This window comes from Drosophila yakuba, chromosome 2L (assembly GCF_016746365.2).
Source record: "Drosophila yakuba strain Tai18E2 chromosome 2L, Prin_Dyak_Tai18E2_2.1, whole genome shotgun sequence".
Taxonomy (NCBI): domain Eukaryota; kingdom Metazoa; phylum Arthropoda; class Insecta; order Diptera; family Drosophilidae; genus Drosophila; species Drosophila yakuba.
In genome coordinates this window covers 8,629,453-8,657,405 of record NC_052527.2, presented here as the reverse complement: position 1 = coordinate 8,657,405, position 27,953 = coordinate 8,629,453, and the positions used below count along the sequence as shown (strand labels likewise).

Genomic DNA, 27,953 nt, shown 5'->3' with positions numbered 1-27,953 from the left:
AGTGAAAAGAACAAAGGGTATAGGGTATTATACCCGTTGAAGAGTATGTAACAGTTTGAGATATATTCTTGATATAAACCTGTCCGTCCGTCGGTCTGTCTGTCCGTCCGTATGAAAGTAGAGATCTCGAGAACAATAAATCCTAGAATGATGATAACCACCATTAGCTAAGTAATGGGTATCTGACCATGTTTTCGGCTCTCAATAAATAGATAGAAGATATGATAGAAGAATGATTTTGCTGTTCTTAAATAAATGTTAGAATTTAAGGTCACACGTGGACCATTCATAATTTCTTTCAGTTCATCACTTTGTTGGGCATTGTCAAGGCTGGCAACTGGATCAGAATGAAAGTCTTGTCCTGACAGCCGTGCTGCAGCAGTGGGGTTGACAACGAACGACGCACTTGTGGCGCATCAAGCGATGCCGCCGCTTCGTCCTTTTTTGCTTCGCTCGTATACCCAACACCCACTCAGTGTCCTTTACCGTTGTTAGACCCAATGTGAACGTTGTTGCTGTAGATTTAATTTAAAGTTCACATTGTGCGTTGTGTCATCCGTCGCATTCGTTCTTGTATTCAACTGTGATTTACCCACCAAGCTTTTACAGGAACATCCTCAACGAGAACAAATGGATAGGGGGGCCCGAAGGAGCAGATTTTGTAAAATTAAGCAAGGACATGTATGGCAATAAGTACATATATGCACAGCATTTTACAAGGTTCGAGAGCCAAATGAAATCTTTGCACAGCACAAGGGCTTCAGATTTCCACTTGGGGAATACAAGGATGGTGTTTGAACGGGAGAGGAGCAACGATTTTGTGGAATATAAACTCATTTAATTCTGAAACATTCTGGAAAAAAACATTTCATTTTTTATTTCCTAATTTTGTATAAAAACTTTATTAATTAAGATGTTTAAATTGCGATGGAAGTTTCAAGTATTTCGCATTAAAAACTAATGGATGGTTTCAATATTTAATAAAGTTAACCATCAAGCGAATGTGTCATAAAAAGTGTTCTGATAAAAGCCGGAAATTTAAAGAACCCTGAGATCCCGAAATCAACTTCAGTGTGGCATTCCCAACGTGGCCACCGAAATAACTTTAAATGGCCGGCATTCAATAAAAAGTTGTGGAACTGAAACCATATCGATACAGTTGAGCCCACGCACACATACTACACATATATTTTAATCGGCCGCATGTGGGCCACGCGTATTGACTTGGGTATGTGAATTTTCCCAGCAGGAAAATGTCATCCTGCTGCGATAACAGACCAAACATTGCCCGCACGCAAACAAAAACAAAATCAATAATCGATGATGGGATAAAAAATATGGCTATATACGCGTATGCTGGCTGCAAAGGTAGGTGGAATTATTTTTCTGTCCAAACTCACCGCCGTGCCGAATGATGCCCACTTCCTGGAGTATCGAGGCGGCCAAATCGGTTTTCTGTCTGGAGCTCTCATATCGTTCCGAGTTGATGGGCACTTGTAGGGGTCGATATAGGGTCGAGATGCACAATGTCCCCAAGTTCTCGGTGGCAATGTCGTGTATCGTCACCAGCGATTGTTCAATGGCCGTCTGTAAGTGGTTGGGGATTGGGTCATTATTATTATTTAAGTCGGCTTAAAGGGGGGTGGAAATGGCCTAAGTACTGAACTGAAAAAATATAATCATGCTGAAGTTAATGGCGAAAAAAATCTGTCAAATGTCAAAAATATTAAGAAATCGTACAATACATAATTAAATATATATATATGTATTCAATTATTTTTTCTATGTCATATTTGTCAGATTTAATTCCACATTGTACATATTTTTTAATGAGATTTTGAATTTGTTTGCCTTATGATTTTCCAACTGAGTTTTTCCGAGTGCATACTCATATTTTGGGTCTACCCAAATCACATTTTGCTGTCTATTCAAGTGATTGTTTCGCTGGCAAACGCATTAAAAATTTCTTTATTAGTTCAAACAAAAATTTATGTTGACCATCATTTGTTAAGACCCTTTTATCGTTTGATTGGAAAATTACGTTATTGACTTTTCATTTTATTTTTGAATTTTTTGTTGGCTGCTCGGTTTTGTTTCGACTTTAAATTGTGAAAGAAAAGAGAACGAAATTGCATTGAAAACTTTTCTGAGAATTTTCACTCGAAGCTTCCATTGTTAAGCAAATGTTTTGCGGTTTGCTTGACAAACCAAGACAATAAAGTTTTGGGCAAGAGAAATGGAGCTCAAATGCGGAAGTTAGGTTATGCCAAAGCTTTTCGCAACAAATTTTCCTCGGCAAGTGTCTATGTACATCAAAATTCGCTTGTCTCAACTGCTAACTACTTAACTTAATTAACTGGCCTCATTGTGTACACTAAGCAGCAAGAAAATGAGCGAAAATGGTTTGCGAAATTAACTTGTGTGAATTGCGGAATTTAACTAAAGTAGTGTGCTATAATTCAATTTTGTATGGGTTAATTTCCAAAGAAATTCAAATCGATTGTGTTAGGAATTGAGAATTATAGTTTATAGGTGTGTAAAATCATCGAGGCCCTACAATAATTCTCCTAGCGTATTGCATTTGACAGCTCTTATCTTTCCCCTTGAGCATTATTAAGTGCACACTAAATAGCCACTTTATTAATTTTGGAGTGGAAAGGGGGCCTCAAGTGGGCTCCCGTCTGCAATCGCAATTCAATTAAATTCAGCCGAGTGCCCCAAGCTGCAGAACGCACCTTGAACTCAGCTCCACATTTGAAGCCCCTCATTCCCACTCTTGGCCAGCACTTATTCCCATTATTTCAATTGCACTCCTGTGTAATTGCGGCTCAAATGGGTTAGCACTAGGCAACATGGAGTGCCTGCCAACGCGGAAAGGTAATTGAGAAGATCCACTTCTTGGGCAAATACAACTTGTAGGGAAAATAATGCTTTGGATCCTTGTTTCTATTCTTGGTATTCTGTTAACCGCACAACGTAATTACGCATTAACATATAATAATATATAGACATAGAAATATATACAAGTACATACAGAAAAACCATTATACATATATGCGATAAACCAATTAAATAACTATCTTTCTTTTTTTTTTTTTATCAATATGACTCAATTCAGTGGGTTTTGCCTACTTACCCGAGTGACCGTGTTGCCATCGCCGATCCGCACGATGTTCCTGAACGAATCCTCCAGGATGTCCCAGTTGCCAGAGAACTTATCCCCCGCTAATGCGGAGCCATGTGCCGATCCCGATGAAGTGGCTGCCGTGGATGGGGCTAGTGCTGTGGTCGTCGTCGTGTAGTTGCTCCCTGTTGTTGTGGTGGCCTCGGGATTTGTGGCGATTGTAGTGGCTGCAGCCGCATGTTGTGCAAATGCGACCAGGAGCAACAAGTGCAGCCACAGAAGAGGAACAGCTCGTGTTGTTAGCCAAGTGTCGCTGGCCACTTGTTGCTGCCTCTGGCAGTTGGCATCTCCATCTCGAGGACCTGCCACGCCTCCTTGCGCCCCCTTTGATACCTCCGCTGCCTTCGCTGCCGCTGCCGCTGCCGCCTGCTTCTTCTTTCTGCGCCTCACCGCATTGTGCCAGCATCTCATTGTTGTTTTCGCATTTGCAACTGCAGGGGAAGGACACAAAACAGAGAACCTGGATTAGAGGCAGACAATAGTGGCCATTAAACGCGATTTGCACCCGCAACACCGCGAAAATGCAAATTGTGAAGGTTCTTGAATATGGAAACAGTCTACGACGGAATGATCGTTTTTTTTTTAAACACGTTGATGTAGAACTTCAATCACTCCCACATTATTCCAACCATAACGCACAACTTTAATAGGCAAAAAATCGAAAAAAAAGACTTCAATCGATAAGGACTTTATGGCGCACGTATATGTTTTTTCAGCTAGGTCCTTATTACACTTTCTTACAAATGGCTGCCATTTTTCTGAGTTTGAAAGCACTGCAAATACGAGTAAAAAGAATGTAAGATGTGGGTGCCACACTCTCTCTTTTGGGATTGGAAAAGCCATTATTATGACAACTTGCGCAGACAGAAGTGGTGTGGAAATCAAGTCCAAAACTTACTTCCATGCCTTTCAGCTCAGCTCAAACGCAAATGTGTGGCATTTCCTTTCCCTACGCGTTTTATTTGATATTTACATTTCGCTCGCTTTCACTGTGCTGACGTGGAAATGGGTCGCTTCTGCAAGTGTTTTCCACCCATACCCTCTTATTTTATTTATGCCTTCAGTATTTATTTACGAGTTCGCTTCATTCAGCACAGAGTTGTAGGCGTTTAAGTTAAGCAAATGGCTATCTGTCCATGCACTTTCTTAGCTGTCATCGCATTCCCTAGTTTCTGACTTTTCTGACTTTTCTTTTGGTTTTGTTTACGCTTTCCCTGGCCATACATAAATATTTGATCAATTTATTTATGTGTCGGCTTAAGATTTTTTGCATGTGGTAGGTGCGAAAGTGAAACGGACATCGAATAATTGAGCATGGGTTCGGAAAGCAAACAAATATTATTAGTTTGAATAAGTTAATATGCCACCTTCTTTCGAAAAGGATGTATCTTTAAGATTATATTTGCTATTTCACATGGATGTGGTCAATGGCTTTATAAGTTTACATTGGCACATGTCGTATACGTAATTTAAATCCAATCGCTTATTTCGCTACATAATTTATTATACCCTTTGAGCTATTTTTTAAAAACTTTTCACTTTAATGTTTCGTATTAAAAGATAAAAACTTTTGCAAGTGATCAAGTGAAATTTTTGAAGGGACCACAGAATAAAAGTGGCAATTTTCAGTGTTATCTTTCATTATGGATAACTGCTCCCCTGTTTGTCCAGAAACCCCATCCCAATCACCTCGTATCCACTTTCTAAAGCTGTAACCGCCTCTTGGCCCCCAACCCTATATGCATTAGCCATTTGTTGGTGTATGGTAAATGTTTATAAAAAAAATTTGCCAGCCATTTGAACTTGACTGACGACAGCATGTGGATAATGACGATGATGGCGATGGTATGGGATTATTATGATGCCGCCCACAGCGCTCCATGTTTATATTTATTGTTTACAGTTGGAAAATTCCCTCTTCTCCATCTCCATGGTCGCGTTTTTCGCGTTTCATGAGCATGACTAAGCAGCGAGCCAGAAAAAAAAAGACCACACACACACATGGCAAAAAGTGCAGACAGGCAGCGATGCTGAAGAAATATGAGCAATATGCAAAGGATTGAGTGGATAGCTTTTGACTGGCTTTGCCACCAGTAGCTCGTGGCCAAATGTTCCGAGGCCAAAGGATTCAAGGCACAAACACACACACACACACACACCGTCCCCCAAAAACACACACATATACCAATACATCAAAAACCGAAAAAAGGAGACTTATAAGCAAAAATGCTGTTGAACATGGCTGCCAGTTGTTGTTAATCCTTTTTATTTGCTGGCTAAAATAAACATGAGCGGGGACAAGAACGAAAGTCCCTCTAAATCTGTGTCGGTCACATGGGGAATATGTATGAACAACTACACTGGCCAGCAAAATCAGGGCTACAAGCTAGTGAATTAAAAAATATATTTGACAATGATTCTTTAATGTACACTTTAGCCATCTTTTGTTGTTGTATTTAAAACATAGCATGAAGCTCTCATATTATTGTTTAAATCTGTGTTAGCCAGTGTAAGCGTGCAAATTGAAAAAAACGTCTACCGTTTTAAGTTTTAAAATGTTTTTTTAGCCCTTCAGCATGTCGCATTTTTGTGGGCTTCCCACTTTTTTTTTTTGCTTTATTTTCTGCTAAACTCTTTTCATGCATAAAAAATGTTTTTGGATTTGGTTCCCCTGATGGAAAGGAAACTTTTTAAGGGTTTCTATGGGCCATCCAAAGTATAGATAGTATACCTATACCATTCTATATATGTGGGATTGGAATTTCTAACCTTGAACAGTTAGACTTTTAATTTATTTTGTACGCCATTCTTTTTGTGGTTTGATTATGCTCTTATGCTTGATTTACAGAAAAATATATATAGACTGTCATTTGCAGTGAAGTGAAAATCCGTTTCCACTTTTCCTGTTATGTATATAATCTAACAAAACGTCTCTCTTACAATTGAAACTGATCCTGTGGCTTTTGCTAACTGTGGTCCTTCAGGGTCCTGCCAATCATTTCAGCCACGCCTATCAGGCTTTTCAAATCTTTGGGACAATTTGGCAATACACGCCGAAGCAGATTTTCTTGAATTAACCAAGGTCGTTGCGTTGCCGGCGGGTTTTTTTTTTGGGCTGGGGAAAAACTCCTGAGGCTTGCATTAATTTAATGAGGTTTCTGCTGCCTTTGATTTGCCTGTGGTTAATTTTTTTCGGCCATCCCATCATTTTTTTTTTTTTGTCGGCTTGAGTGCCGACAGACGTTGAAGGAAATGAAACGTTTCAACGCCTTTTCACTGGATTTTCTTGCCGGCTTTCCTTTTTCCCCAACCACTGAATTCATTTGCCAACTGCCTGCGGTCAGGATGTCACAACTCAACTGGAATAAGTGAAGTTGTCAGTTGGCTGTTTTAGTTGTTGTTCCTGGGATTCCTTAAGCTGTTTCGGTTGTCATGTGTTTTGCATAATGCTCTGGACTTGATTAAACATCGGATTCGACATGTATCTATTTTCCCTCGTCTGTGACTAAATTAGGTTGTAAAAATTGGTCAGATGATTAGGGTTATCTCTACCCATTTCTCTACGTGGCCTTCAAGAATGTATTTCTCAGATAAAATACAATCTAAGCCTACATTACCTTGTAAATATTGTAGACAGCATATTATGATCACGTTAGAAACGCACTTATTTTGTGAAATTCATTTATATATATATTATACGTGAAACCGTTTAATTAGTGAATACTTTATTGTCGGAAAAATCCATAGTGCCATTTACCAAGTCAGCCCGAAAACATTTGTACAATGTTATATATTGTGCACATTATAAAGTCATAAAAAGAATACAACCAATGAGCTCATGGAATGTCTTGGTAATAGACAGGAAACGGAAATGGGAAGGCAAACAGAATACGAGTATCATAAAAATCAAATCATTGCAGAGCTGAAATCATCGCATGTGAGCAGGATAAATGCATTGCAATGGATTGGCAGATGGTTTTTGTCCTTTTTAGCGGGCACTTTCCGGCACATAAAGCACATGAAATTATTATGATCGAAAATCAATGGAAGAGAAAAGAGACAAAATCAGCAGAATGTGGCTAAAACGCACAATTGCTGTTCGAGACACTGCGTTGGGAGTGAATGTAAGATGCTTTTACTGGCGAACTCTAAATGGGTCTTAAAGGACGCTTGACCCTCCCCCAAGCAAAGTTCCCATTTGAAGAGACGCACAAATGTGTAAAGCAGATAAAAACGTGCTTATGAAAAGGTCCCTGGAGCCATAGATATAGTTTATGCGATGAAAGGCAGCAGCCACGGACCCCAAAATAAAGCCACTGGTCGAGGAGCCAAAGATGGGGACAACCACTGCTGAGCAGCTCAAAGTTTGTTTGCCTTTTGCCTCAAAACGAGGAAGTAATTTAGCTTTAACCCATTTCCATAAATAAAAGTTTACTTTCATGTCCGCAACTTTGGACAGGTGCAAGTGTTTTTCCGGTGGCCTTAAAGGCGGAAAAGTCGAAAGGCGACAGAAAGTGTCGTAGAAACTGCAACTGAAACTGCTATGAGATAGCGACAACAGCTGGGAAAAGTCATTTCGCTTCGGGCACTAAGAGCCACATTAGAAACAGATGCACAAAAATATCTTTGCAGAAAATAATAAAAATATATATATTTTTCAACCCTCATTCTGTCATGAAAATGCGTTGAAGATATTTTGAAATGATTTAAAAGTTTACTGATGCAAAATATTTGCAGTATGGCAATTTAAATAAATAAATTCGCAGTCCGATTCATGCAAAAAGGTATTTTGTGAAAACTTTTAAGTTCAATAAATGCGAGTGGGGAAGCAGTGCAATTATGAAGCAAAGCAATAATAATACTGGCAAGCTGCTACGCCTGAAAAACCAGCAACATTTACAAGGGCATCGCAAGAGCAAAAGTCAAAAGGAACCGAAACAGAAACACTAGTGCCAAATTAAAAATAAACTTATAAACATGTTGACAAATTTTGTGCCTGCTCCTTTTACTCGCTCCTTATTGTTTTTACTCCTCTTTCGTACGTCTCGTCCTTTTAAGCGCATGTCATGTGGAAAAATGCGCTGAAGGACACAACTTGAAGCTGGCGGAAGGAATGCGCAAAAAGTAATAGTCGGCTACCCCAAGAGGAGCCCCACTAAAAAAGACTTAGTACGCGCAGCTGGAATAGCACAGAATTCAGGAGCAGCTGCGTTTGATGTCTTTACCCAGGAAGTGGGTGGAGCTGGGCTTCGACATTGCATTGCCCCAACGGCATAGATTTCCATATATAGTATTCTTCGTTTGGGCGAAAAAGGAGCGGAGGCCACCAAAGTACAAATGCTGAACATTTTTATACCCGCATCTCGCATACGGGTATACCAGATTCATTGAAAAGTATGTATTCGGTAAAAGAAAGCATTTTCGACCATATCAATTATATATATTCAAGTACTATATATTCAGGTTCAATAAAAGATTTGGACATGTCCGTGTGTCTGTCCGTTTGTCCGTCCGTTTGTCCGTTTGTCCGTATGTTGGTCTGTCTTCTTAATTTTTAAATGTTTGATCCATGCCTAAAACTTAATTCTAGTTAAAATCCATGTGCATATGTGAAAAATGAGTCACCACACGACGACGCATATGTTAAATTGGATGAGGATGAAGAGGAGCTCGTTAGAGTACCCATTCTACGTCGCCATCGTCCCTGTCGCCGTGTCTATTGCAGTTTGCATATAAATTAGCGTAATTAAATGTCGAACAAGTGCTATGAAATTACAGCAACAAAACTGTGCTTAATTGTGCTTTTTATGTTTTTTGAAGTAGGAGTACAGCTTGTTAGGTGGTTTAATCTAGTTCAAAAGAGTGCTCATATAATGCTGATTTAACTTGATAATCAAAAAGTGCGAATACGCCTTGTTGGATACTGCTACTGGTTATTAATTTTCATCACCTGTGACATTAAATAGTAATCCTTGTTACAAATTCATCACACTAAACCCACATTTCCTCATTTACTTTGTGACCTTTCCAACCCATGTATTCAATCCACCTCTTCGCACTTTGGCGACCATTAAGTGCGAAAGTTCCCTTTGGAGGAAGCATCCTGACTTGTTTGCAACAGTTTCTTGGCACTTTTAAAGGATTTGCCGTAGTCACTGGGCAGAAGGCAGGCGAAATTAAAATGGAAGTGCAAATTTGTTTCTGTTGTGAAGGCAGCTCTTTGGCGTTTGACTTTTGGGCCACGCCCACGACTGCCCACTGGGAGATGCAAATGAATCTGCCCAAGCGGTTTATAAAAAAATGCACGCCCTCCAGGATGCTACGCCCCTTTCGGCTTGCTTTTGGACAAACCATTTCTGTTCACTTTGCCGGCATTTAGTTATTTTCCCTGTGTAGGGAATTATGCAGATATATACATATAAATTTGAGTAATGAGAAAAGTTGCGATTGGGGGCAGTGCGGATTATTCATTAGCAGTGGTTTTCGCTCGGTTTTAAGCTTATTTAAGACTACTCCTTTTATTTAGCTTAACTCCCTTGCAGCGCAAACTTTTGAATTTAGTTTGTTGTTTTTTTTGTTTAATGTATACCTGATATGTTTATGCTCATTACGAAACCCCTCGTAATGAGCATGAAATATGTTGTTAAAATATTATTCTTTGTATTAAAATTAATTAAAATAGCTTTACAATTGTTAGCTTTAAGAAATGCGCTATAGGTTTAATATATGTTGAATTTTTGCTGAGTAACGAGCAACTTTACCATAGCGATCTCTCTAGTTATGTGTTTATTGTGGCTCGTGGCAGGTCAATAATAATGTAATTCCCCGTTTTCATTAGGGGAAAACAATCAACACCCAATAAAGATGGCTAATATGGGTTGATACGAAATACATGGCTTCAGCAGTGAGTTACATTTGTTTAAATATCTATTAACTTTATCTAATATTTATTATCATTGGCAGTAGACAACATGTGGCTCCATTTTATTTTGTGTTTTTTCTGCGTCGAAGTAAACTCGGCCGGGAAATGAGTAAGCAGCGAATAAGCCCCAAGAACATAAGCAGACTAGCAGCTCAAATGCTTACACACTGACACCGATAAGTTCGCATACACTTGGGGCTTTTGTGGGGTCTATTATTTCGCAGGCTCTGTTTTCCAAGCTGCTGGTGGGGCATTATCGTCAGACATTGAGTGCTATGATTGATGTGGAAAAGCATGGAAAAGGCATTCATGCAAGCTGGGCTTTGTTTAATTATAACAAATGAAAGGGCTTCGAATGTCCTACGTTGCAAGAGTGTTACAGCAACTTGCAAGTATAAGTATACATTTTTTAGTTCTTTAATAATCATAAGCCGTTTTGAGATAATCTTTTGATTGTGTAAACCAGCTTAAATTTTATTACTTGGGTGTTAAGCCTATTTGTTAGCTTCCAGTATACAATCATTTTCAATTAAACCTGCCATGTTTTCCATTTAAGTAATTAGTCCGTCGGGCAAAAGTTTGTCGTTTCCATTAAAATTAAGGCATTGTTTATGTATGCTTGCAGGCAAAATGTCTTTAATTAGATTAAAATGAAAATGATGTTAGTTGGGTAGCTTTATGGGCTAATAATTATGCGACCAGAAATTAGTTTATGGAATATTCCAATTAAATGCGATCTACTAAAATGAAATCTTATTATGTCGAATGCTTATTTGGTTTTAGATGATGACATGAAATCGAATGCTTATTTGGCATTGGATGATGACATGGAATGCAATAAATTTAATATCGCGTGTGATTTTAAAAGCGATTATACACCGCATTAGTATGCAAATTTATACTAAAATATGGGAGTGATGGTTCAATGCCTTCTTCAGGTTCAGAGTCCTGAATATTTACTGAGCAGACATGGGTACACTTTTCATTTTGGTCTCAGGAGACGAAAAAAAGGTGAACGAACAGCAAAACTCATACACACAAACCGCCAAGATACATCACTATTTCTGTTCAGAATTTGTAGCATACTTTTCAGGGGCCAGCCGAGTTCGAGCCTTAAAGCCATTTAATTTTATTACACTTTGCGGACTTTAAGAGCCAAACGGCGGTTAAGTGCCACCCCTTTCTACATCCCCAAAGGCTCAACGAGTTAATAATTCAGGGGATTCAATTATGTACAATAATTTGGTATATGCTCCACATAAAATGTATATACACACAGGCTCTCGTAGGTCTGGGCTAAATTTAAATCTCTAGAGTGGTGGTTTCGGGTCTCATTTTGCTAATACATTTGATGAAATGGAATATCTATGCCGTACTTTGGGGAGCTGCTTGATGTTGTTGAATGAATTATGAAAATTGGCTCGGCTGTGTTTTATTCTGCCAGAATAAGTAAAGGTTTGTGGCGCTTCAAAAATATAGTGTTAAAGGAAAACTGGGAACTTTATATGAGAGTGCAGCTAAAATAGTACAAGTATATGCCTCTGCTTAATTTATGCATTGCCTAGAATAACACTAACTCATCATTTTCTTTAACTTCCATAAACTTACCTCCTTTTCCTGAAGCTCAAATCATGACTCGCACTTTTTCTTGCCTTCTGCAAAGTTAACGACGTCTGATTTTCAACTGTTTTTTCTTTGTATCAGTTATCACTGATTTTGTTATTTTCACTTCATCATCTTCCTCCTCTTTGGAGTTGCTTCTTTTATTGTTTCGTTTTATTCAATTTTGTGTGGAGCTGCTTTTTCTGTGTGCGCACAAACATTTAAATACATTTTTAGAAATGCTATTGGCTTTTGCCAGCTTTTTGAGTATTTGCGAACGTCGCTTTGGCTCGTAATTGTTGAAATTGGCTTTACTTTATACTATACTGTTATGCAATGTTTGTTTATTGAGTTTATGCGTAACTTCTGCCGAGTTTATTATTGCCTTAATACTTAAGAAATGTAACGAATATTTCAAATTGCTCTCTTTGATTCTCGAGTGCTAATTATTTTTACAAGCTGATTTTATTTGGTTATGTATAAGCAAACTTTAAAGTGCCATTATAAATTCCAATCATAAGAGACAATTTAAGGGCGTACTTTCGCATAAAATACCTGTGCCAAATATCACAAATATTTTGATTAAAATTCCCTTACTTCCTACGGTAGCCTGCCATCAATTGGCAACTTTTTGCCAGCTTTCTAGCAATTTCCAACTTAGCATCCGTGGAGCCGAGCACACATTATCGTTAATAATTAATGGAACTAAAAGTTTTGCTCAGCCCACAAGGACAACGGAGGAAAGTTGGTGCACAAACTTTCTGATGGGGCAAAAAAATAAAAGTTTTAAATACTCTTAAAATCTGCTAAAGGCAAATCGCAAGAGGAGTTCATTTGTTGGCTAGTCTTTCGTAAAATGCCCAAAGCTGAGATGATATATTTATGAATATTTATTAAGCGTAAACTGTCGGTTATTAAAAAAACTTAATTGATGCTGCCGTGGAACCTGTTGCCGCCTCATAAAGGCAGAAATTCTCATCGGTTTGCCCGTTGGCAGCAAAGTTAATTACAATATTTCATCGCTCAGACGTTGGTGGGGGGGTTTGGGTGTAATTTTTATATCCAACAAATTGCCAACAGCGCATTAAACACAAATGTACAAAAAACGACGACGACGACGAAAAACTGGACCAAAATGCAAAGCAATTTGTAGTAAATAAAAAGCGGAATGCTAAAATGGCGCGCAAATACGCAACTCAAACAGGAAGGAAAACTTTTCACGCCCCCACAACAAACACCCGTATAATACACACATACATATACGCGTCTGTGTGTGCTTGTGTGTGTGTGTGTGGGCACTCACACAGAGGCAATCCGCACAGATGGGGCCAATACATTGACATTGGGCACACGAGGGACTTTGATTTTCATGACCAAGTGAAAGCGAGACGCCAAGAAGAAGACGCCAAAGTGCTGGAGAAAGCCGTGGAAAGTTGTATTTTCTTTGGCAGGCAGAAGGTTGAATGCTCTTAGCACACCAACGTTTTGAAAAGGTAGAACTTGCAAGGACTTTGCAGTGGTCAAAACTACAAAATATGAAACAAAAATGGCTGCAAAAGTTAGCTCTATAGCTTGTATATAGCATAAGATCTTCACTTGTTAATGATCCAATGTATAACTGAAAGGGAATCGGCTAAAATTTTCTATTCTAATAAAACGTTTGTAACATAAATTGTTTCTATTCTAAAAAAAAAGTTACAAAAAGTTTGTTAAACACATTGTGGTGGAGTTACGTTTTATTACAAATACCTTCTATCTAATAATATTTTTTTTCCAAACAGCACAAGGGTAACAGAGTATAGAAGTTTTTATGTATTTTTGTGAACAATACCTATAAATAATTGGAATTGCATATTCTTTATACAAAAAAAGTTTCTATGCACTGGAACTGCCTAGGATTATATATAGGTGTAATAATAACGCTATGATAATCAGAGGTGCCATTTTTCGTAGATGATTCGTTGCAAGGATCTTGCGTTTGCATAAGACTCCAGCAGTAACTTGTAAGTAAAAATCAGGGGCAGACACACCGTTTTCTGTCTAGGAGAGATTTATGTATTTCTTATGTTCTTTTCTGTTCGTTTCTCGGTTTTACTTTTTGTATTTTTGGGCAAACGCCCACGCGGCGCCAAACTGCGCAGTCTGCTCTGCTTGATTATTCAACAGAGTTCCTGCCAAAACACATTTTTCCATTTAATTGCAGTCATTAAATTGAATTTAGTTGATTAGTTTTGGTATTTAATACATTTAGTAATTAATCAAAGCGTCTATTGCGGAAATAACAAAGTTTCAGTGTTTTATTTTTTAAACTATCTATTTTATTTTTTTTAATTTTATAATAATAATCTTAAATTTCGGCGGATGTTATTTTATAGTTTTTTGACAACAACACTGATGCTGCGACACCTACACCCACACACACCCACTCGCACACACACACAGACGCAGGCTTGCTTTAAAGGATGTACCGTTATTCCGCTGGGGCACAACCGACACACTCGAAACTCCGCGACGAACTGTCCCGTTATCCGTGGCTCATTCTGAAGGAAAAGTTCGCTGGCTTCGTGCTTTTCCGCTTTTCCGCTCTTCCGCAGTCGTGTGCGTGCTTTCCCTTTCGCTCTGTTATCAATTTGATTTGATTGCGCTCCGAGTCCTCGCACAATCTGCCTTCGCTTGGCCAAGGGTGTCTGCGTCCTCAAGGATATATGGCGAACTCACCACACTTGTCGCTCTTTCGCTCTCTTTCGCTCTTCTCGTGTGGTGCTCTCTCATCAAATGGTCGCGAAGACACCTGTAGTGTGAAAGCTTTCGTTTGGTGCCAGTGTTGTCATGCCAAAGTAAACAATTAGCATACATCAATTTACATCCTTGAATGTACATTTCAGTTCATAATTTCATAGATTCATAAATTCTTATTTAAAGTTAAACATTCTGTATGATTGTGCATTTCTGCTGTGCATTTGTTGATTGGTAATATTCATTGTTCTTTTAATTAAGATTAAAAAATTTATAGATTAAATATGGTTAACTTAATTAATTTCTGCATTTAAAGCTCTCATTCAAGGACATTCGTGGAAATATGTATATTTAGAAACTGAACAGCGGCAAGCTTACCCCAAATGAGTTATAAATAAGTCACGCCACCGTTGAGCACACTGAAATACTTTATCCAGGGAACTGCTTTCCCCGAAAAAAACCATTACATTTTAATTCGCAATTACTGATGCAACAGAAACAACCTGTTGACATCTGGCCGACTGTGTGTTTACCGCTTTTTCTGACCCTGTACTTTCCATGCACATCCACCGCATTAAGCGCTTCGGTATAAAATTGACTAGCGTCTAAATGAACTCTTGAAAGAGCTCTGACATTTCACATTGCCTTGCAGGGGTCACGTGGCTCATGTCGAGCTTTTCACTGAAAGGAAATCCACTTCATTGAAAAGGTCAATTAACTAAATTGTTTGAAAGTGGGAAATGTCTATTGAAAAACAAAATATCTATATACATAAGAAAATATATACAATATTTATACATTTTAACAGTTTTTAAAGAACATAACTTATCTTAAATTTCGTAGTAGGTGAATTTTAAAATATTATATGTCAAATATTTTGTTAGTTTACTTGAAGTAAACTACATATAGACCACTAAATTGAAAGGAAATTGCTTAATATCCTTCCTCCTCTTTTTACGCTGAACTTTTTGCAGCTGCCCTTTTTCCGTTGAAGAACTGACCATTTCAAGTTGAAGCCACTGCCACTCCGGTCCGACCTCTTTTAACCTGACCCTCATGCGCGACCCAGCAACAGTTGACGTAATTTGCAGGTAATGTGTGTGTTGCCTGTTGCTTCTGTTTCCAGCCACTTTGCTGACCAGGACAGCCACATTTCATCCGCTTTCTCCCCAGGCCCCTGAGGCTCCTTATTTATTTCTACTCCAAGAGAGGACGATTCGTGTGCAAACGAGCCAATCGAGCCACATATTGATTTACGTGTCCAGGATGTGTTCTAGTAGTCTGTGCAACCAGGCACACAGAAAAATTGCATAGAGCATAACGTTTTTAATTAGGGTGTCCACTTTCCCCGATTGCCTGATTTATTTATATTTGTATACTTAATTAATTTAATTAGTAAAAAGAGCCTTTCCTATTATTTTGTACTGTGTTTACATTCTATAAAACTTGAATACCTGAATTGAATAGATCATAGAATACCTTGTAAAAAGAGGACAAGTTTTGGAATATGTAAATATAATTACACTGTTTTAATGACTTGATTGCAATTTGTTGCTTATAATTCTTATATAATTTTATTTATTTAATATCAGTAAATACTTCTCAGTGCATTGATAAAGTGTGTAATGTGAAACACGCAGTGTGTGTAACAAAAAGGAGCAGCATGTGTGATAAAAAATCAATTGAATTGATGACTTCTTGCACATTATGTGCAATTAATTGAGTTTTCCTTGACACTCAATGGTGTTCGATTGGCCCTCTTTTCCGTGAAAATAGATTGAACCGCACCCAAATGTAATTTAAAATCTAACCTCATTCCGGGTGAAAAATTTGCACTGGAAAGGGGGAGTAGAAACATATTTCTGCACACATTTCCGCTGCACTAAACGTGATTGAAAGCGGAAATTGCTTCATGTCCTTTTTTTCTACCGCCGAGCATCCTTCCTCGTCCCCGTTTTCACTTTTCCACGAATCCCGACTTCCGTTCGATGGTCGCAAACTGTGGACTGGCTGTGGAATAGAGGCCCTGACTGATGACTGGCAAATCGGGTTTCAATTGACATTTGATAGAAATTGCATTAGCCTCTGTAGCCGTCCTCCACTCCCTCGTCCTTTGCGTCCTTCGTGGAGTTTCGGCTGATGGGATTACCGCGGGGCTCGACAGAAGCCTTCGCCCCCCTGCGGATTTTCCGCACCTCGTTTTGGTTACTCTCGGAAAATGGCGTTGGTTGAGTGATTTATGAGCTACCAATTGACTGATAATCGCCAAAAACGTGCTGCAAATTGTCCATTTAATTATACTGTATATTTGATTTACGCTTGGTACACTTCGATAATGGTTTTATTGATCAATTTATTTGGTAAAATTCTGAGCTACAGATAATTGATAAAAATTTGTCGCTTTCGCGCTTTATTTTATTCATTAATAATTATACATACATAAAGAAAAAATTGCTTATTTTTTCAGCGAAGCAAATATAATATATTATAGCAAGAGTGTTTCCTTGCCAGCTTTTTCAAGTACATTTTTTTGCAAAAAGCTCAATTTAATTGAGTTCGACTGGGCCTTTTATGACATTAGCCCCTCGTTGCGCAAAATTGCAGTCATGTCAAACTGCAGCAGGACAATTAAATAGGATGTGGCTGCACTTACAGTCTGAAAATGGACGCCAACAATTAGTTTAAAAAAAAACTAAAGTAAGTAATCTGAAAACGAACCGAGAAAATGAAAGTGTAGTCCAGGGCAAACAGTCCCACGCCGTTAAATTGAAAGAAACCCTCCCAGTGCAGGAATTGCAGTGTAAAAGACTTCATTTTGTTGTAGAAGAGATCGTTGCTCAGCATGAATGCCGGTTTCTTCTGCATAATCTCGTGGACTATCATCGCCGATTGCTTGGAGTGATTATTGGCATTGCAGCAAAGTCGGAGCACTATGTACGCCACCACCATGGTGGTGAAGCTCCAAATCACATACAGATAGGTCACATAATCCAGCAGACGACTCTTTCCGCCCACAATGAAGTTGACCTTGGTCTCCAGGAAAATGCCAAAGATGCTCACCACAAAGCAGGCCGCCATATAGGGTACACACTGTGGTCCAAACTCGCCGTTTGTAATCACACTAAGCGCCAGGATTTTATCGTGCAACTTGAAGAGATCTGGCAAGTTCGCTTCCGATGTGTTTCTAAATTTCAAATAAAATTGTTTAATATTATTATGCAAAAATAACATTACTAATTCCTTTTCGAAAGTAGTCAATATACAAGTTTCCCAGTTAATTAGATATAATAAGCAAGTACATAATAATTTCAAAACATGAGAAATATTGCAGTCAAAAATGTGGTACTGTTGTTAAAAACATGTGGTACTGTTGTTAAAAAAAATTGTTTACTGTATGGCTCACTCCTAAAAACTGCCTTGAAGTTTTTATTCAAACAAACTCATTAATTAATTTCCATATAATTCTGATTCGCTTAAAAACCTCTTTTAATAATGTGCTGGCAAATAAATACATATTAAATAGTCATAAATTAATCAAACCTTTTTTACATAATCAAATTAATCAAACCATTTTTGTGAAACCTGAAACCGTGGAAAACCGATAAAAACTGTTTGCTTATTGCTTGGCTTTGCAAAGTAATTAAATTTAGTAAATAAACAAGTCATAGAAAAAGCCATGAAAAAAGTACTTGATAAACATTTCAAGGTTGACTTTTACTTATGGAATGCAATTTTCCTTATTTTATGTTGACACATTCTGATTTGCTGCTGACAAGTGAATGCAGAGAAAATAAATGTCAGCTTAGCACAAATCGAAATGCATAAGTTAAGGTAGCCAAACAACAAACATTACCATTAATCAAACCTGTTTTTTGTTGGCTAAAACCATGGCCGCCGAATCGCTGTTTCCTTACCCGGTATTTTCCACAATGGTGGCATTGTCATAATCAAAGTCATCCTCGTCCTCATCGTTGCTGGTGTCCGACTCGTCCTCATCGTTCTTCTGTTGGCCCTTCTGGCGCTTCATTTCGCCGGCCAACTTGTGCTCATTGCCAAATGTCGTCCTGCTGCCGTCCATGGCCGCAATTGGTGTAACGGTCTTCCGCTCCTTTTTGCCCTCGCTCTCGATATCGAACACGGTGAGGGGGGCGTGGCGCTGGCGCGCCTCCTGGTTAATCTTCTCCAGCAGCATGTTAATCTGCTCGAAGCGCTGCGAGATGACCGACACGTGATAGATGAACTCGCCCTGGATGATGCTGCCGGCCAAGTACGGGAAACTGGACACCATGAACGGAATGAAGGCGAGATGGCCGAAGGTCCTAAACCGAGACAATTTGGCCAACGTTAGTGGGCTTTAAAGTTCAACTGGCGGTGGTTAGGATTTTGTATGCTACGTTCTATGCGAATAAAAATAAACAAACTAAAAGGTATACAATCAAATTGTGTTAATTGGACCAAGCTAAATAATTTATATTTATGTCTATCTCACTGATAACTTCAACAAATTATAATCGATAGCACCTCTCATTTTTATCCCACTATCTGCATTGTGTGGTATCAAAATATTTAGTCAGTTATTAGTTATTTTACTCACAAGTACAACGCTCTGACGTCATAGTACAGGGCAAAGGTGAAAACGCAGAAGAGGAAGAGCCAGGTGAAGTGGTAGGCCACACTGTGCTTCACCTCGGTTACCTTCACCTTGTCCATTTCCGCCACCCTCTGGCACTTCTGGATAACTGCATCGATGTCATTTAGTTTCTCATCAAACTGCAGGAAGAACTCCTTTCGGCGATAAAGACTCATCAGGGTGATGGTCAGATATAGAAATGCGCCCAAATGCATGAAGAGGTGATTGCTCAGCCTGCACACACTATTGCAAGTGTCCAGAAAACAGAGTCCAACCAGTTGGCTGACATTTATCAGAAGGTAGCAAGCCACATAGAAGATGGGCACAATACACATCATGGCATAGTCGAGTATGAAATTAGTTTCCGATTGCTGGCGGTTCAGTGGAATGAGGCCTATGACCTGGTTTTTGGAAGATATGTGGTTAGGATGCACAAGCAAGTACGTATATTTGATTTCTTTTCACCATTGAGAACCAATTCATAATTTTAATCATGTTGCTGGAATTTATTTGCTACTCCGTTTGGGAACTTTTCTATGCCACTTTTCTCCTGGTACTGCCACTAGTTTCGAAAGGGTTTCCATTTTCCCTATGTACTCACTCGATTGTTGGCATAATGAAAACGCTTATACGCAGTGCCGGGGGAAAATAATGCGCATATGGTTAAGATAAATATCTTCGGAGGGGAGCCTAAAATGCTTTTAGCTTATTAAATGTGAACTGTGCACCCCGAGAAATTAGTGAGCGATAACCGAAAAACGAGGAAGTTTAAATAAACAAAACTCACTCACAAAGTGTGTTTAATAATCATACGTATTCAAGAAATTTCTGTAGGGCGGAATTAACAATTAACTATCAAGCATTACATATTAAGTTAATTAAACGGGAAAAGATTTAACACAACTTTTGTTTGTAGTGCTTAAGTTGTTGATCCGCTTATGTATTGATTATTAATATTACTGGTCGGTCGACACTGAAAATTATTGGTTTCAATCGAAAGATATTCAAAAAGTATACTGAAATTAGCTAACTAAATAATTCCCAATAACCCCTGAAAAGAAGCTCTTAATTTTTATAAAAAAACATAGAATAATTTTTATACCCGTTACTCGTAGAGTAAAAGGGTATACTAGATTCGTTGAAAAGTATGTAACAGGCAGAAGGAAGCGTTTCCGACCATATAAAGTATATATATTCTTGATCAGGATCAGTAGCCGAGTCGATCTGGCCATGTCCGTCTGTCCGTCCGTCTGTCCGTCCGTCTGTCCGTCTGTCCGTCTGTCCGTCCGTATGAACGTCGAGATCTCAGGAACTACAAAAGCTAGAAAGTTGAGATTAAGTATACAGACTCCAGGGACATAGACGCAGCGCAAGTTTGTCGATTCAGGTTGCCACGCCCACTCTAACGCCCACAAACCGCCCAAAACTGCCACGCCCACATTTTTGAAAAATGTTTTAATATTTTTTCATTTTTGCATTGGTCTTGTAAATTTCTATCGATTTGCAAAAAAACTTTTTGCCACGCCCACTCTAACGCCCACAAACCGCCCAAAGCTGCCACGCCCACACTTTTGAAAAATGTTTTGATATTTTTTCATTTTTTGTATTAGTCTTGTAAATTTCTATCTATTTGCCAAAAAACTTTTGGCCACGCCCACTCTAACGCCCACAAACCGCCAAAAACTGTCCTTCGCACTTACACTAGCTGAGTAACGGGTATCAGATAGTCGGGGAACTCGACTATAGCGTTCTCTCTTGTTTTAAAATACATATGTGAGCTTTTGCTTACTTGATTAACAAACTAAATTGCTTTTAAGGACCTGCGTTTCTTTCAATAATCTAATATTAAAACTCCATGTGCGGATTCCCAGGATATTCAAACACCCATGTTCCCAAACTCCCACATTCATCGCCGCCTTTGTGTCGAGTCCTTGAAATCTAATAATTTGCACATATTTTCCCCGTATTTTACTTGCTAATTAAACAATTATAAGTTAGTGCCGCCTAACAGTAAATTAACAACTATGTAAGACAACACCGGCAATAAGATTTCCCCCTCGTGTTGCCAACTAGCTAAGACGTTTCTCGCCTAAGAAAACCAATTAAAAGCAAAGCCCTTCCTGGCAGCAATAACTGGCGACAGGGGACGCTGAGAGGTGGTGGAGAGTGGGCCAAAACCATGAGATGATAAAATGCAAATTTCCCCAGAGTTGGGCTTTCAGTGCGGGGGGTTGGGGAAAGTGGTGGAAAAGGGGCTTACAGCAGTTACAACTAAAACAAGACGGCAATGGGAGAGAGAGTGTAAGGTGATTTTCCCGCCTGCCGAATGCCTTTTGGCCCACTTAGTAAATAATTGAGTTTGCATCGAAGGCACGCACCAACGCACGACATTCATGCACACGCACTCACACATATTCAGCAAAGGGATCCTGCGCGGGCGAGAAAGGACTTTCGTGAAAAGGGACGAACCAACATCCTGTGCATCTTACTTATGCTCATGCACGTCCAATGGACCGCAAAGCCCTCGGTTCCACATGCCATAGAGATGGCCAATTATGGGCACGCGACTGTAGCTACTAGAAATTAATAAATTATTTTAGTTTGTAAGAACCTTAAATTTATTTATTACATACAAAATTTAGCTAATGCTGATATGCTTAAATTTCTTATAAATGTGAAGACTAATAAATTAACTAAAACTTGGCAGTTTTGCCAACAAATATCACTTATACGACTAGTTGGCCAGAAACAACTAAATTGGTTATACTTTTAAGCTCTACTAAAGAAATTCAACTTACTATACAGGTGCACAGAAATCATTTGCCTTTGTTTACAGCGAGTAATGTGATTACTCATTCGCCTTGATGTCCACAAATTACACTTTTGTATTTTATTAAAGCGTTGTTGCTATTTCTTACTTACAGACGAACGATAAAGCCGTGTTCTCTGTTTTCGTAGTTATTAAGAGGATTATTATTTTTTTAGACAGATGTCTACGTTATAAAATAATCCTTTATAAACCCATCTCTATCTGCTACACACATGCTATGCCAATGAAATGAAGCTGGTTAATATTTGCCTATGGAGCAATGTTGTCCCTGAATGTCGTTATTGGCTCCACGTCATGGGGGGGCTTTTCCGGGAAAGTCTTTTAAAACGCCGCCGAGTTGAAGCATGCAAATTTGATGCGCACATTAGATTAGTTTATTGTAGTGCTCGCTGGTGATTGTTATTGCCATTGTGTGTGTGTTTGGGTGTACGTAATAAAACCGCCCAGCATTGCAGGCGAACTCTCGACAAGTTGTTCCCACTGCGCTTTATGGCCGGCAATCCATTGAGATTCCTTGGGGCTTCTCGGATTTTCCCGATTTGGGTTGCTTTATTTTATTTTGTATTCGCTCCCCTTGGCGGTATCAATAAAATTGCGGTCATAAACTGCGACCGTAATGCTCTTCAAAGCGTGCCACGCCCCCTTTAGCCCCCTTTTGGGGCTGGCGGGCAAGTCACTCAATCATGTGGCACACTTAGTTGCCTCGCTCACAATTTGCCCCCGACTTATTTTGGCTTCCATTTTATTTTTGTATTTTGCCGCTCTGTAATGAGCTTGTTTGCCCAAGATTTTGGCCGAAAGATTTGCCTAAACGTTTTCTGCTTCCGTCAGTTAGCTGTGCGGAATCTTGGCATTTGGGATTTGGAGGCTGCTAAAGTGGAACATCTTGGTCCTGTTCGTGGCAACAACGGGCCAAGTGGTCTGGCCTCGAAATTATGCTTGGTCCTTGGGGAATAACTGGCCTGTTAAAGTGTTTCGCTTACACTCTATACAAGAGTTTCATCACTTGATAAGCCCTAAGTGCTGATTAAAATATTGCAAATCATAATGTTGTATAGCAAACAAAGTGTATGTTATTTATCTAAAGACGAGGCTGGCTTTAGACTTCAGACACCACGTTTTCTTTAAAGGATTCTCTAGCCATGTGATCCGCTCCTTGTGCCTTCGGGGGATTTCAATGTAAGCCGGGGGGGAACAAATAAAGCCGCACAGACATATCAGACACATCAGCCGGGATATGTTCTGTGTCTGGCTTAGCCAACTTTCTCGCTTTCCCTCGGCCTTGCCGCATTTGTCAGTTTGTCGTTTTTTGGGTGAAGCTCCCACTCCTGTGGCACGTAGCCGTTGACTGTTAATGACTTTTGGCAACACAACCAGCAACGGAAGTTTACGACAAGCACTCGGAAAAATTAATTTAAGTTCACTTGCGATTGAAGTCAAAGAACTAGGTATAAAAATGGTAAAATATGTATGCACTGAATGAACTTCAATTGTTATAACTAACAGCTTAACAATATAGTATCCTTGTTTACAAAAAACGTAACTTAGTTAAAAGAAAATCGATCGACAGAATGAAAGCATGCAGTTAGTTTAGATTAAATAATTTTCCCTTTTACCAGCAATTATGAACTATTAACTTCTATTAGTGTGTCCATGGCTGTGTGATGTGCCAAGTGTGTGTTTCCTCGTTTATGTGTTTGCTTTATCTTAGTTCAACGTAGCGTCAAACTTAACTAGCCAAACAATTATTTCCAACGCTCTTGTGCTTCCTCCCTCTCTTTCTGCATTTCTATTTCGTAATGCTGCCATCTCTTTCGCATCCGCCCAGAAGCCAAAAGTGCTTCTTATTGCTTGTTACATAAATATTTCATTAAAAGCCATTCATAACCAAGCATTCGGTGTTGACAGTTCGCCTCCCACCATCAACGCCCACCACGTGTCCAGCCTGAGCGCAGCGTAGAAAGAGACGGCTGCTGGCAAACGAAAGAGACGGGGAGAGCTCGAGAAAAAAGAGAGAGCGCAAGCTTTTCACCACATTTCCGTGTGTAAACAAGTCGCTGGCGTGTTGGAATTGTTGCTGCAATTTGTTGCTCCGTGCAACATCGTTCGCACCAAAATGTCAAATGCCAAGGATGGGGCTGGGCCAAATTAAATTCGAGCTACAAGTTGGCTGGAATATTAAAGCGTTTAGCGGCTGCCCGCAGGCAAATGGGCATTAGCTTATGAAATTCAAGAACGAATCGCCATTATATGTTTTAACTGTTTTCTTAAACTGCATCGTCCTGATTTAGATTCATTATAAGTATAGCTTTAAGGCAAAACGTTATTAAAACTTATTTTAAATATTTTTAACTGAATTTGTACGTTTATTGATTTTAAACTCTTGGATTTGTAAAATATATTATTGGATGCCTTAAATTCATTTCTTCTTTAAATCTAAACTAAAAGAACAATCATTTAATATGCTTTAAGTAGAATAATTGTTATCTTTTGACGGGTATTTAAAACAAAAAGCTTTCCATCTCATTTTCTATAAGTCATTCAGTAATAAAGTTTAAAGATATATTTTAAAATAATAGAAACGAACACGAAACGCAGTTATTACCAAAGAAAACCAGATATCATTTCAAGAGATAGCAAGAAACTCAGGATTTTTCCCTCAATAAAATAAGAAATGAAAAGCAGTCGAGACACAAACCCTCGCTCGCCTAAAAGCATGCTACTTAAAATCGCAAAATCACAATCACAATGATATTGTATGTAGACAGCTGGAGTGATTCGCTCGGATCGGAATGGATCGTGGGGCGTTTGGAAGAACAATCACCCACTCGGCCTAGTCGCGCATTCAACGTTCCGCGCATCGGTTGTCGCCGACTGCCAATCGCATTATGTCTGCCCAACTGGAGAGCAATGGTGCCAGTGAAAGTAATAACAATTGCGTCAAGGATGTCAGGCTCCTGCTGCTGCCAGAGAGTTCTTCGGATTCGAATGGCAATCCGGCGAGTGTCGTATCCAGCGCGGAATTCAACAAGAAATTCATTGATGACCTGAAACGCACCATGGGCGCAAGCCATGTGCGGAGGAAGCGATTGTGGCGGGTGCCCTGGTTTATTTTGCTGATGAGTTTTATGCAGGTTCGATTTTATGCAGTTGCTCCACTTGTTCGATTGTCTATTATTTTGTGTGCCTTTTTTTGTCTGCCCGTCAACGTGGCGTATGAGTGATGTGTGTGTTCCAGAAATCATTTATTAACAATGAAATGCTTCCAGCGAATAAGTTATGAGTTGTTATTATTGAGTTATGAGTTCCTTGATGTGAAGCGAAATTTAAATGCTATCTGGAATATTAGAAGCGCTTTTTGAAACAATAATGCGGTACTCATCAAAATATTATGAGTCTTCAACTGATAAGACCCTAATTTCGTACTCATAATTTGTAAACAAACCGAACAGAAGTGCTCTCCGCCGATATGTCTATTTATAATACCGCATCTTAGTATGAATCTTTTTAGCAGATTTGTTTTAAACACAACAATACGTTTGTTTTTGTTTTGTTTACCCGAGTGTGGTGCCATTGTGTGAGTGCCTAATAAATAATTCCTCCTCAATTCATATGAATTTTCATTCACTGGAAAATTTGTTCAATAGCTTATGTTTATGGATCTACTGCGGTTTTAACTAAGCGGAAAATGGATGAGAGATTACGGAGATTGAATCCAGATACATCCCAAACAGCAAACAAAAATAAATAAATTGGGTTCTAAGGGGTTTACTTACATCTGATGGATTTACAAACAGTTTTGGTCTTCAATTAGGCATCACAGAAAAAGTATACATATTCTTTAAATTTTAAGTTATTCACAGTGAATCAAAATTGTATGGACAACATTGTTAAGTTGGTTCTTTGTCATTTCTGTTAGCAAGTGTTCAACCGCCAAATTGCCAATGACTCTTGAGCAATTGGCATCGAAACAAAGTCCCACAAGTGTGACCCATTTAATTTGAAACTCATTAATTGATACCTGGCTGCATACCTCGAGTACCCACTCTGCACACTTTGTAATGCAGATCGGTGATCGGAAAGGTTTTATTGTTTGGCCCAACCCAGAAATCGATCATGATTGCACAATCAAATGCGTCGCTTAGTCGTCCGATTTAGCAATATGGCCATTTTAGTCATCGGATCGATCGAGTGCTGCAACTTGGAGCTCTGGCATTTGTCATATTTGGTGGGATCGGGATGCATGTTGCACCGATTTGGTGTCGCCGCCGTGTTTCTGTGGCTGCTGTCAACTCATGCGGCGCGCATTGTGCGGCACCTCAACTCAACACTCGCACTTCTCAGTTGGCCAAGTGTCGATCGATTGAGCGAAAGTGACAGCCAGTTACCATGACACTGTTCAGCAAAGTTGGGGTGCTTCGTTATGGCGAAGACCACTTGCTGCCATTTGCCAAAGTTGAATTCTTAAGAAGAAGTTATCATGGATTGTATTGTGCCCCTATCATCACAGAAATTATTATTATGTTACTATTATTTTATGTTAAATCAAAGTTTTTTAGAAATAGAAATTAGCATCAAGCGATTTAGTCTTTAAGTATTTTGCAGTATGGTGCAATGTAAGTAAAGGTCTTCCCACTGTCTTCTTTGCTCATCACCAGATATCATTGCACTGGATAGCCAGTGAGTGTATGCAAAAACGACTGATCTTCACGCCGGAGTGGAACGGCGAGTACTGGCGACTACTGACCTACATGCTGCTCCATTCCGACTATTGGCACCTGACCCTCAACATTTGCTTTCAGGTGAGCACCAATCTGTGACCTAATGAACTTTTGACCATACTTTAAATATAGCTAGTTAAAGAACGTATATTTGTGGATTTGCTTGTTTTTTACTTTAATAATGTCCTATTTAAAAATATTTAATGAACTCCTCATTAAAATGCCATAAAGCAGCTAGTTGGCAGTAATTTGATAGCAAAAGTGAGCTCACATCCTGTCGCGAGCCACCTGTTGTTGCATTGTTGACTGCTGTTACTAAGGAGGTTAATGTCTCTGCCAGTGCTTTATAGGTATCTGCCTGGAAGTGGAGCAGGGTCACTGTCGCCTGGCCGTGGTCTATATGGTGGGTGGCGTTGCCGGTTCGTTGGCCAATGCCTGGCTGCAGCCCCATCTCCATCTGATGGGGGCCTCCGCCGGGGTCTACGCCATGCTGGGAAGTCATGTGCCGCACCTGGTTCTGGTCAGTCAGCTGGAAACCGCAATTTAATTTTGATTTAATGTTTACACGATCCCTACTTTGTCGAACAGAACTTTTCGCAATTGTCGCACCGCTTTGCCCGCATCGCCGCCCTCCTCATTTTGCTCCTCAGCGATGTGGGCTTTACAACTTACCACTTTTGCCACAATCACAATCGCAATCCCCGCACCAGTCTGGAGGCCCATATTGGAGGGGGCGTGGCCGGAATTCTGTGCGGTTTTATCGTCTACCATCGCCTGCAGCCATCAAATAAAAATCCCATTTACTTTTAGTCTCAATTAAGGTAGTTCATTTCAAATATAAATAATATTTAATTTATAGAAAAAAAAATTGCTTCTCTTAAGCAAATTGAAGGAAGTATAGTTGGTAAAGATGAATAATTAAATGCAATTAATGTCTCAAGCAATCAATAAACTCCCTAATCAGTGCCCAAACTCATTTGACTATTTAATATTCTGATCCAGCAATCCTTAAGTGAATAGCCACCAATTTTTCAGTTTGGACTGTCTCTTTTATTTGGTCACGAAATCCGTTGAAAACTTATTATGCTTTCATCGTTGGTCGTGTTTCATTTTGGTGTTGTGAATAAACATGAATTTTACACCTCATAAAGGGTGGTCTGTGTGCTATGGCTTGTTTTTATGTGCCACACATTGTTTTCTCACTTGCCACAGATTTAATTGGCCTATACTCGTTAACTGAATAAGTTTCTACAAAATTAAATGATTACTCATCGAGTGGATGGAGACAGGAATGTTTAATTTAATTTAATATATTCCATAAAAATCTT

The 27,953-nt window shown here is 39.2% G+C and overlaps 3 protein-coding genes across 4 annotated transcripts in view; 1 reads left to right on the top strand and 2 right to left on the bottom strand.

The window, feature by feature from the left end:
* LOC6527363 (probable G-protein coupled receptor CG31760) overlaps window positions 1-14,325 on the bottom strand; it is a 28,331-nt gene extending 14,006 nt beyond the window's left edge. Inside the window, 4 exon segments of the mRNA XM_002088419.3 lie at window positions 1,401-1,587; window positions 3,137-3,615; window positions 11,715-11,911; window positions 14,177-14,325. Of these exon segments, the coding sequence (XP_002088455.2) occupies window positions 1,401-1,587; window positions 3,137-3,595 (646 nt within the window). The 5' untranslated portion in view covers window positions 3,596-3,615; window positions 11,715-11,911; window positions 14,177-14,325.
* A 2,442-nt stretch (window positions 14,326-16,767) lies between these two features.
* Window positions 16,768-19,847, bottom strand: LOC6527362 (gustatory and pheromone receptor 33a). The gene is made up of 5 exons (XM_002088418.3): window positions 19,540-19,847; window positions 19,039-19,475; window positions 18,359-18,763; window positions 17,163-17,628; window positions 16,768-17,100 (listed from the first exon to the last, which is right to left on the bottom strand). The coding sequence occupies exons 1-5, from the start codon at window positions 19,567-19,569 to the stop codon at window positions 17,014-17,016; spliced, it is 1,425 nt and encodes a 474-aa protein (XP_002088454.1). The 5' UTR covers window positions 19,570-19,847; the 3' UTR covers window positions 16,768-17,013.
* A 4,894-nt stretch (window positions 19,848-24,741) lies between these two features.
* Window positions 24,742-27,597, top strand: LOC6527361 (protein rhomboid). Of its 2 annotated transcripts, none has more exons than XR_005560258.1 (4): window positions 24,742-25,038; window positions 26,563-26,706; window positions 26,976-27,145; window positions 27,214-27,346. XR_005560258.1 is itself a non-coding variant. In XM_002088417.3 (4 exons), the coding sequence occupies exons 1-4, from the start codon at window positions 24,793-24,795 to the stop codon at window positions 27,433-27,435; spliced, it is 792 nt and encodes a 263-aa protein (XP_002088453.1). In that variant the 5' UTR covers window positions 24,742-24,792; the 3' UTR covers window positions 27,436-27,597. The 2 variants fall into 2 exon arrangements, 1 of the variants encoding a protein (XP_002088453.1); XM_002088417.3 differs by having other exon boundaries at window positions 26,966-27,145; window positions 27,214-27,597.
* Window positions 27,598-27,953: the final 356 nt, after the last annotated feature.